The following is an 11,578-nucleotide window of genomic DNA, read 5'->3' as shown; positions in this document are numbered from 1 at the left end:
AAGATCACTGATTTGTCACTTCAATTTATTCAAACTAACACGCTAAGCTGCTCCAGAAGTATAACCGTCCCTCGACTGATGAAACCGAAACTAAAAGTACCAAGCGCAGATGAATTTCACTTCGTGATTTAAGTTTACTAATGTCTACTCATCATTCGAAGGCAAAATACACAACAAAAACTTTAGTGCGTCTACCCGCTTATCTGGACGCACATAGATCCGCACATATCACCCATAAAGAGACGAAAAGCGCGGAGGTCTATGAAGCGTATCGGCAGGCGTCGGTGTGTGCCGTGTATGGTAACGAACCCTGACCTTGATCAGCGCCCTTGATTAGCCTTTTGGCAGGAAGTTATGTAAGTGGCGCAGGTGGGGTTATAACTTTCGGTAACACCGTTCCATAACACTCAACGATGACTGCTGATGTAGCAACCACCAATTGGCCACAGGTGCTGCATAAACACATACGTCGCCAGTATGGTGCAGTATGGTGGTGGAAGGGAAGGGAAAAGAGGTACGAAAATTTGATTGGATCACAATGCAGTTTATATGGCCTAACGTTATGATATGGCTTGCCCACTAAAAGGGAAGTCGATCGATCGTCACACGTCTGTTACGCCGAACGAGCAGGTGTTGATCTAATGAAAATTTGGGGGACGCTTAAGTTTCGTCTTTAAGAGTGAGACGTGACGGCGTGTTGCAGCGTTGCCAAAGGGTGCACGGAACAGAACGCCATCGCCCGTTCGGCGCGACGCCTGGCCCGTTGGACAATTTAAGGAAAGGACGCCTGTCTCACATATATCAGTGGACACCCTAACCGGGACGTAAGGGAAGGAAAATGAAATGAAAATTGGTTTCAAGGAAAGGAAATCTCTCACAATTCTCGCTGGACACCCGTACCGCGCCGTAAGGGGAGGAAAATCCCTTCCCTTACGGCGCGGTTCAGGTGTCCACCGAGATGCGCCATCTTTCGCTCACGGCCAACGCCGCCGACGACACCGGCTTTTCTGCGACATGAGCTCCTTCACGCTGTCGCGTTATAAGGAAATTTGGCCGCACTAAGCAGCGAGCTTCATTCCGCGCGTCGTCTGCTTGAGGACACGATTACTGTGGTAAAAAAATGACAAAAAAGAAGTAAATGAAAAATTTAAAATTAAACAATTAACGATTAAACAATGACGTACAGATTTATTTATTTTTCTACAAAGTCAAGCAGAATTATCGATCAAAGGCACAAGACTGGTGCTGCCTCATGCGGCGGCGCGCCGCAGAAACATTTCGTTCCGTTTTAATTTAATTAATTAATTTTTATATCTCCGAGTTGAGCAGCTTTTTTCTTAGAAGAAACTTTTTGTGTGCACTGTGTGTAACTATAAGAAATAACAAAAGAAAAGAGGCATCCGTCACAACTATAAACGTATTTTGTTGAAATGTTATTTAATGGAGTACTTGCGCATTGTTTTCGTGAAATTTTAAATTCTCTTGAAGGCACGATTTGCTCCCGGAGGACACCAAATGAGTACGGAAATGTGGTTGTCTTTTTTTATTATTTTTTCTCACCGTGAGCAGCGTACGCTGCGTGCGTGACAGGCGGCAACGGTTGAGGGTGGCTAATGGGCCCGATTCTTGTGGCAAAGTGGAAAGACCGGGCGAGCACTTCGCGATCTTAGCCATGTCTTCTTCACCGCAACATCTACGTTGGATGTGGACGTAGAAGCAGAGGAGTGACGTGTGCGTGCGTGTGTGTGTGTGCTGCTGTACGGCGAGCCTCCTTCAGCTAAGCTGGAAACGACAGCAAGCAGTCCCGTGCGAGATTTGTCGGCTCCTTGTGTGAATCGCTGCTGACGTGTGTGGAGCGCATGTGTTGGTGGTCGTTTTGAGCGTCGTGCCAGTGTCCAAAGGGAGGATATATCCGTACTGGTGACTACGTTGATGCGTGCTGTCGAGTTGTCGGCTGATGCTTCGACCTGCTGCAAGCCCGCCTGCCGTCACTCCAGCAGGTAACCGCCTCCTTCTTGGTCAAGCCTGTCGGGTGCTCCGGTCGCTGACGGCATGCAGCATACTTGCGGCCCCTGCATTCTGCTAGACAAAGGCGACATCGATCATACGCACAAAAGAACATCGCGAACGCAGCCTACGGCATGTCACGATACGAGCAAACGTCACAGTGATTAGCGCTTCTGTGACAGAACGGAGTGCACGATTCCGGCGCGTTTTGATCTTTGTGGGTCATAGCGGATTTGGTTTCACGCTTACGAGCACTTTGCATGGAGCCCTCTCGGCCCATCGGCAACGGCTCTGGTGCAAACGAGTGTCGAAATCGCCCTCGGTCCGTACGGAAATGGCCTCACAAATTAATTTACCCGCAGTGCATGCATTTCCAGTGCGCATTCTAACCGCTGCCTGCCTTTCGTGCGTTCCGAATACGCTCACGACGCAGTTTTGTTTTCCTGTGTTGTACCGGCCGGTGGTTATCGAAACGAAACCGATCGTGTTTAGTCTCACGCGGAAGGCTTTGTACGATAAGTAAACAGCTAGGCGGGCGACAGTCTTGTCTCTGTAGCTGACAGGTCTGCATTTGCCGCAGCTGCGCAGACGAGTGTGTGAGTGATGATGCGTTGTGCGATGCCCATGCAGATGGAGGATCCTTGCAGTGGGGTGCCTCGCTTGGTGCGGGCACCGGCCCTCAAGAGGGGCCGTGGAGACGCGACGCCTCTCTCGGAGCGGGTAAGCGCGCCCAGGATCCAAACTCCGTGGTGTCGGAACCACCTGTTGTTTGTTGGCCGCGTGCAGCGCGCAGCCTAGTGTCCCGACAGCCGCGCTCTTCAAAAACGTCGCGGGCACTAAGACCTCCGGATACTGTTGTTTAGCTGGTTGGACTTGTATCTTTTGAGAAAAACGTAACATATACTTCAGCTCTAAGAAACAACACTACAGTGCGTGCAATCGCGGCGCTCGAACTTCCCCGAGTTTCAAGTTCAGTGCCGGGTTTGTATGTCGACGGCTTCAGTATGTCACGCAATTCATAGCATCAACTAGTTCGCATTCACACACCGCTATCGGACGAGATCTGAATAACCGATACCTGCCGTTCACTGGCCCGACGAAGTCGGATATCGTGCGATGCAGGCGTGCTTTGAAGCTTCCCGCTCGCGTCGGTTTATATGCATCGACTGGCTCATTTCGAAGGCGTGTGGTGGTGACGGAATCAGAGAGCACAGTCAGGTAGATGCGCTTACGCGGCTCTAGAGGTGGTCTCGCGTCGTCTGCGCTCCGCGCACTGCTTACCGCTTGTCGATCAAGATCGGGTTGTGACCCGGGGTTGCGGCCTTTCGCCCGCTGTTTGCGACACCTACTGCGTTCTTCGCTGCTGCCTGGTGGCCGGCCGGGGCTCTCTCCTTGAGACATGCGCCGCGCACCGCGCCTTGTTTGACGACGCGCCGGGGGCGAGGGCGGCCTCGGCGTTGGCGCTGTGTGGGCGTCGGTCCTGGGGAGCAATATGCGTCCCGAGGCGGCGACGGGCTTCGGGCCGTCGCTGCCCGCTACGCCGGAGGAAGGGACTGAAGGGACTGCACCCCTGCTGCAGGTCAAGCTCGATCGGGTGCTGGGCCTGACGGTGACGAGCAGCGCGGCGCTCGACTGTGACCCCAGCTCGGGCCTGGTGGCCTACCCCGCCGGGTGAGTGGTCTGGTTCACGCGCACACCGCCGCTAACCGAGGCGCAAAAGTGCCCGCGAGAGAGCGGTCTCTTTCGTTCTCTCTCACGCCCTCTCGTCGGTGGACGATCGTGGTTTCGCAGGCATCTCCAGTGAAAAAAAAGAGACCACACGAAACTTCTAAAATGACATTTGGAGCCAGCTAGTTTACATTCGGGCTGCAGCTACTTGTACCATTGCAAGTTTTGATTTGTCCGATGTGGCTGAGAGAAGCCACCAAGTTGGAGTGTATTTCAAACAAAATAAAAATTACCTTTACGCCCACCTAAATGTTGCCAAACACGTTACAAAGCTTAGCACCAGCTTGGCTACACAGATCGTTGCCATTTGGCTGCGCTGCTGGCAATGCGAATGGTAGTTATTTGTTCCAAATGGTTCCTTTCTGTTTAAGACAAAATGGGGTGGATTTCAAACAAAATATTCTTTAACGCACCTCGGTGCTACCAAACTAATTATAAAGGTTGGTATCAGCTACGGTTGCAGTGGTCGTAGCCATTTGACTGCACTGCGGTGATTTTTAACGGTGGTTATTGATTTGTTCCCAATGGTCTCCTTTTGACTTGGACAGAACACGGGTGTGCTGTTTGCTGAGTTAACATGGCACGCTTGTGTGCAATACTCATACCCACACTACTGGCATTAGAAGTGCATAGTTGGTAGGATCAGAAAATTGTGGGCAGCTTGTGCTGTCAAAAGATTGAAACATGCCATTGACTGACTACTTATTAAGTCAACACCAAGTTCACTATGCTAGGCAGGCTATCGGCAACCGAAATGAAGATCACTTAGCACTGGCAGTTTCGTGACAAACTGCATTTTTTTTTGCAGTGGTGTTTTTGTATAAGAGGTGCTTGCATAGATCACACTGTGCAAATCATTCTATGAAAGAAGTGTAGACACCAGATTTCGGTTGCATGTTGTCTTCTTTGTAATGATATGAAAGTCAGTACTATACAAGGATCACCACATAGTATTCTCCTACTACCACTGAATGATTTATAATTGAATTTCTCTCTCCCTTGTTTCAGTCTCAACTGCCGAGCAATGGTTATGATGTCAGAGGTAAGTATAGGCCACGTGAGGCATGAAGAAAATTGGAATATAATTGCTGCTTCGTCATTTTAATTCACTGCAATGCTGAAGCCAGCATGCCTCAACAGCAAGAATCGCAACAACTGAAGAAGCAGCGATTACATTACAGTTTTATTCATGCCTCACGTGACCTATACTGACTGTTGATGTCATAGCCATTGCTCGGCAGCTGAACCTGAAATCGAAACAGGTGAGAGAAGAGATTCAGTTATAACTTATTTAGCGGTCATAGGTAAATACCACGAGGTGATCCATATAGATTAATGTCTTATACATTATTACAAATAAAAAAACACATGGAACTAAAGTTTTGACGTCTGTACTGCTGTAAGGAACTCGCTATAAATTTGGTTCAAAGCGTGCACTTTTCTCACCTGATATTGATAAACAGCACTCATCTGAGTGCTTTTTTTTTTCCCGAATATATCCAAACCTAAACTGTTCTTCACATTTGATATCTAAATACCATTTGCATTTTCTGAAAACAAAAGATCTATATTTCCTGTTGTTCAAGTTTTGCGTTTTGTTCTGGCATTCTTTTCTTCACTCTTGCACTGAAATTAAAAAGAGGTTGACAGTGCAGGGTTCGTATTCTAACTTGCGTCCCTCTAGAAAATGCCTCCTTTGGCAACACCTGATTGGTTGAAAGGGACATTTTTGAAGGGGACACAAGTACACAAGTTAGAATACGGGCCATGGCCTCGGCCTCTCCAGGCAAACAGTGCACATTATCTTTTGAGGAATTTCATCAGGAGAACAATTGGTCAATCAAATGCCATTGGCTTAAGGCCCTCAGTTGAGGGGGAAGTTGAGGAATGTAGGAAAAAATTTAGGGGCGATCAGACATCGGATGTGACATTTCCGCGAAAGCAGTTGGATTTACCCTCGATTATTACTTTGATATTTATAGAGATTCTCATGACGTCAATTGTGCGGCACACCTGTGCAAGCAATAGTGGTGCACAGCAAGATGGCGGTCACATAGCATTGCGCCTATTCGCACTTGCACGAGCGAGACAATCCTGTTGTCCGGCAAATCCGATAATTACACCCCCAAACCAAGTCTTGGCGGAGGCGACTTTTGTCAGCGTCCTTCTACATGCTTATTAGAGAAGTGGAGTGGGCTGCCTGCTCCCCATCTACCTTTGTGCAGTGTCTTTATTGTCTGTGAGTACCCCTCAGTTGAAGATTTTAGTTTTGAACTTCACAGAAGTATGGTGGCCAAGGGGGTACAGGGTTGCCATGCATGAGCCTCCTGTCGCCCACCAAATCTGATGGTGAATAGGGTATATAAGTCGATGCATCACACACCAGACAGAATTTTTCTGGAGGGTGAAGATGAGCAGAGGTGGGTCAAGGGTGGCCGGTTTTTTTTTTTTTTGGGGGGGGGGGGGGGGGGGGGGGGGGAGGGCAGTCTTCTATCTAATGGGGTAGAGTGGGGAGGTGGCTGGTGCTTCTGGAGGGCAGTTGGGTTCCCTCTGCATTTTTTAATTCGATTTCGCTGTTGATTTTTCATTCCCCTGCCCTATGGGCTTTCAATCTATGGAGGGTCGTTGATGGGTGGAATTTCTGAAGGGTGGAGTTGGACGAGCGAGTGGTGGGTGGTGCTTCTGGAGTGTGAACATGAGAGGGGGTGGCATGGGGAGATGAATGAAGTGTGGCAGTGGGTGGGAGGGCAGCCCCCTAGCTAGGGGGGGTACAATAGGGTGGGGGCTGGTGGTTAGAGGCTTCACTCCAACAGAGGTCACATTTCCGGGAGGAGGGGAGAGGGGGTGAACGAGCATTGCTTTTGTAGTAAAAAGGTGTGCATTCGTACTGCTCCGGTTTGCAGCTTCATTTTTAATGCGACAACGTTAAAGGCCCGTTACGCATTGTGAGCAACAAATAAGGTGCCATAGGGTGGCCCAGGCAGCCACCCCCGAAGGAGCAACATGCGGTGTTATCACAACCTACCCACCTGATTGTGAGCAAACTAATCACCGTGGCAGGTGGCAGTTAAATTAATGGTTGCTTAATTAATGGTTGCGAGAGGTTGCCTGGGAAAAGCAACTTGGGTCGCACAAGACCCACCGGTGGCAGCACCTGCCATCGCAGGGCAGTGGCCCATCACTTAACGGCTGCCCAAGAAGTTGTATTAAGACTCCCAGAGACATATGAATGTAAGTTGAGAATCACCAATTCCGCATATATGGGCATTAACTCATTAACACTCTCAAGTAATATTCTTAAGGCAGAGCTTAAGTGTCCCTCCTATATTTTTTAAATGCCGTGTGTGTCACCCTCCCACTTTGTGGGAGTGTTCCTGTCCTGGCCCTAGCAGACACATTTCTGTAGAGGCAGAAAGCAGATATGCGAATATGCTGAAATTATGGTGCATGTGTGAGGAACCCTTGGTAGTAGAAATTAGTCCAGAGCCCCCCCCCCCACTTTGGAGTGTCTCCCTTGGTATCACTTTGGCCCATAAAATTTCATTGACGTTCTTTTGCGACAGTATAATAAATCAGCTTCCTTGGGTAAGATAACACTGTGTATCAAACTAAGCTGGCAGATTGCATCTACAGGTTGCTCTAGTTGCTTCTTTTACTTTGCCATTTTTCTTCAGGCATTGTTCTTGGTCAGGACATCCATTGTGAATTGTGTTGTGTGTGATTTTGACATGCCTTTGTATTGGCTTTTTTTCCTCGAGAAATGCTTTGTTTGGCACAAGTCCTGCTGTGTGCAGGTGTGTGATCACATGTTCTCTTTTTTGATATTTCATTTTTGATTACATGAACTGTCTTACTTTCAGGTTTTCTGATGATTTAGTTTTCTGCTTTGTCTTTTCTCATCGCTTGGGCTGTCTTTGGTTACAGTGGCTTGGCTTCCATTGACTCAGCCAGCCATGTACCATGGCCCAGTATTCACTGCACTAGTATTAATGTTCAGGCCATGTAGTGTTGCTCAAAGCATGAGGGCCAATAGTTCTGGTATTAGTATTGGTATGTCTTGAAGTTCTAGAGCTGAGGTGTGTTCCTGATTGATTCTGTTCCTTTCCTTCAGCAATGCTTTCACACTGTGAATTATTTGTCATTTTTTAGCATGTGTATACGTGTTTGACATTTTGTTCTGTCAGATGTCATTAGTCATTTCGATTCAGAAGAAATATTTTTCCGCCGAAACAGTATACCCAGGCCTCAAGAATGGCAAGTTGTTAGTTTTCTTACAGAACACACCAATGTTTAAATTTTTGGCACCCATGTACAAAGTTTCTTACAAAGCGCCGAAATAGTTGGAAAATGCAGTATTAATATACCTGGATTTGGGAAATCAACATGCTAGGCTTTGTCGAATCATTGCATTTTTTTGAAGATGCACATTACGCTAGAAATTTAAGAAAAAAAAATTGACATTAGTACTGGTGGCAAACTGTCTGCAAGAAAATGGCAGAGAACGTCCTGCTGTGGTCACTGTTTTGAGAACGATAATTTGTTGCGTTTGTTAGCTGGCAAAAAAAAAAAGCATCCTTTTTGCAGCATGAAGGAAACTGGCCTGAAACAAAGCAATGAATGCTAGGTAGAGTACCCTGTGAGAAAAAGCAGCAAGTTTTCAATGTACACAACCATGTACAAAGCGTCTTAAAGGGTTGAAAGCTTCCAAATCTTCATGTGCAAATTTAATCTTATCGCAGTGCTGGAAATTTTACATATCGACAAGGTGAGCCGTTGGCTTTGAGGTGCTTTGCTCTGAAGTGATTGGCCTGCGTTGGTTCTTTTTCTAATAGACAATGAATTGGTTAGCAGTTATGAGGAAGCGGCACTTTTTTGTGCTCAACCATGTCGCGTCTTCATGTGTAGGTTAGTTCATTGTGAAGGACGAGGGTTACTTCTGTTTCTTGAAAATAGCATGTTTCTTACATGCTTCATGGTCAGCAAAGAAATTGGCAGACTTTGCATTTATTTTTGTGTGCGAGGTGCACATACAGACATTTTGAAAACAGCCTGGTGTGAATAATAGAGTATTGCTTTTTTTTTTTGGTGTTGAAAGGTTGTTCAGATGACCACCCATTGTTTTAATGCAGAAAAATTGTCTAGAAGTGACTGTGGCTTAAGTGCACGCTTGTCATGGCATCCAGTGCTTCTGGTGCCTTCCAGCCAGGATGACTGCAATAGGTTCTTTTTTGCTCAGTTTTCATACACACATGCATGCACTTTTTTTTTTTTTTTGCGACTGAGATATTCTTTAAGCATTGTTCTGTGCAAGCTGGTGAATGACGAAAGGTAATTTGTTTTGCATGGCTTTGGCTAGACAGGAAGATGAGAAGTGCAAAGTCTGCCCAGAAAATTTATTCACCTCAGTTGTATGTAGCAAATGTGTGCTACTTCTGCATCTTGAGAATAAGGTTACATGTTTGTCACCACTTTATCCACTTTTTCTTGTTTTCATAGCCATTGGGAGTGACTCATAGCCACTCAATATCCCTATCATTTGACCGGGAGTATTACTGAAACAGGAATCGCTTGAATAGCCTTCTTGTGCAGCATGCTGAGAAGAGTTAACTGCATGTGCAAAGCAGTTAACCTGTACTGGGATTTTTGTGCAGGTGTGTGCTGGTGCTGTACAACACTCGCAAGAACCGGCAGCAGCACATCCTCAATGTCTCCAAGAAGACCATCACGTGCCTGGCCTTCTCCTGGGATGGCAAGTACTTGGCCACAGGAGAGGTGGGTGGACCGTGTGGGTGTGGATGGGCGCACATGGGTGCTGAACCATTGTTGCTGGTTTCTTTGCAGTGTGGGCATCAGCCGCATGTGCGCATCTGGGATGTTGCCGAGAAGACCCAGGTGGCCGAGTTCCCAGGCCACAAATTCGGCGTCACCTGCGTGGTATGTCACAAACATAGTCATGCTCTGGGCGTGTTAGGCTGATTTCATCATGGGTTTTGTAGTGCCACCATTTTGACTTGTTAGTTGTAGTTGTTAGTTATAGATAGTGCACTTGGTAGTCATAGTTTTTAGTAGAATATAACTACCATTGGCAACTATGACTTGATGCTTTGGTGGGAAAAGCACTGTGAGTTCAATAATCAATATGGTTTATTGGTAGTGACGAATGCTTCCTTTGCAAAAGTCGAAGTTTTACGAAAGAGTTTGTGTGTGTGGGCTTTTTTTCTTTGTTCTTCCAAAACAAGCTCAGAGCATGTATCAGAAAGTACACTGCCCTGTTGCATATGTTGAGGAAACCACAGTATGGCTAGACATGGCACTTGTTAAAAGGTTATAGTTATAGGCTATACTTAAAGGCTATAGTTTCAGGCATTGCAGTGAGCTGATGAGAACTAGAAGTGTCGTCGTTGTCACAGGACCTGTTGGTCTCCTGTCTTGCACTAGAGTACTGTCACCCTGTGTAAATGACAGGGCAGTGGTTTTAGGTAAAAATTGTTTGCGCAACACATGTTAAAAAACTCCAAGTGGTAGAAGTGCATTCCACAGCACCGTGTCCTATGGCCTGCAGTGTTGCTGTTGCATGCAAAAACTATTGAATAGTTAATTTTGCTTATTCACAGGTTTTTGTGGCATGAGAACATGCAAGTGTGGGTGGGAAATTTAACTCAACTGTTAATGCGAAGGGGCATCCGTGGCACTGCTCACAAGTGTGAGGCACTCAGTAATACCTGTAGCATATTCCTGATATCGAGACCCTTTGGAACCTCATCGGAGTTTATGCATTATGAAAAGTGTGCTGCAACAGTTGAGTGATGATGAAGGAACTAAAGTCAGGTACAACTCGAGAGGGAAGCAGCAAGTGACCCTCAAAAGAAGCCCTGTGGCCTATAGTGTTAAATGATTGTCATGACATCATGGTTAATCCCCTTGCACCTGCTAGTGTGACAATGCAGGGGGCTGGCAAATGAAAGGCGACTGACCATAAGGTCATGTTAATCAGTTGACCCCAGTGACTAGAGGGCCTCCTTTGAGGGTCATTCGTTGCTTCAGTGTTGAATTTTATCAGATTGCATGGGAGACGGGGTAATTACTCTGCACACTTGCATTGGGGAGAGAGATTGAGCTACTGTTCCAGTGTATGCATGAGGTTGGCACTAGGCTTAGACTAGGAATAGGTGTCAGCACCTCCATTTTAGCTTTCACTTTAAGAAAGTATATGTAACTGTTTTCTTAACAGTTTATAGGCACTTGACAGGCAGGCAGTAGAACATACCTGTCTTTGGATTATCTGTACCCTGTTTTGTCTTATAGCATTTTTAGAAGAAACACCTAACCTATCATAAAAGATTTAAGGCAGGGTGTATTTATAAAGATGTCAAGGAGAAAAAAAAAACTTATGCCTAGGTGAGCTTCTGATGTGATGCTGAATGCAACCCGACGGAGCTGCAGTCGGTAACCCTTCAGAACTTTCTCTAAAAAACAAGGCAGCCGTCTGCTTTTTTTTAAAATTATTTTTATGAACAAATTCTTGTTTTGTTTCAGTTCAAAATGCCTCCCTTCCCCATCCTCTGCTACTCAGTGTTAGCCGTTTTTGCAGTATGCATCTGCTTGTAGTTCCCCTTGAGATTTTTGGTGCATATTTGGCCTGAGATTTTCAGCAGGATAAATTAGGGCCGGTGACAGGTTTGTACCAGGACTAGAGGCCACTTTGTGAGTTTGAGCATAATTGCTGTTTCACTAGTGAATTCGGCGCAAAGTGAACCATAACTTTTGAGGGCATCAGGGGTTCTTTGACATACAGCACTGTGTCCTCAGACTGTGCACTCATTGCCTGCTGTCCTGCGGCGGC

At 46.5% G+C, this 11,578-nt stretch overlaps 1 protein-coding gene across 1 annotated transcript in view; it reads left to right on the top strand.

The window, feature by feature from the left end:
• The first annotated feature begins 1,299 nt into the window (after positions 1–1,299).
• Positions 1,300–11,578, top strand: part of Wdr62 (WD repeat domain 62) — a 38,520-nt gene continuing 28,241 nt past the window's right edge. The window contains exons 1-5 of the mRNA XM_077665666.1: positions 1,300–2,000; positions 2,638–2,727; positions 3,587–3,678; positions 9,387–9,507; positions 9,577–9,669. Coding sequence (XP_077521792.1) covers positions 2,638–2,727; positions 3,587–3,678; positions 9,387–9,507; positions 9,577–9,669 — 396 coding nt within the window. The 5' untranslated portion in view covers positions 1,300–2,000. The remainder of the gene's footprint in view (positions 2,001–2,637; positions 2,728–3,586; positions 3,679–9,386; positions 9,508–9,576; positions 9,670–11,578) is intronic.

The sequence above is a fragment of the Amblyomma americanum genome, chromosome 5, assembly GCF_052857255.1.
Source record: "Amblyomma americanum isolate KBUSLIRL-KWMA chromosome 5, ASM5285725v1, whole genome shotgun sequence".
NCBI classification, from domain to species: domain Eukaryota; kingdom Metazoa; phylum Arthropoda; class Arachnida; order Ixodida; family Ixodidae; genus Amblyomma; species Amblyomma americanum.
This window is presented reverse-complemented; position numbering and strand designations above follow the sequence as displayed.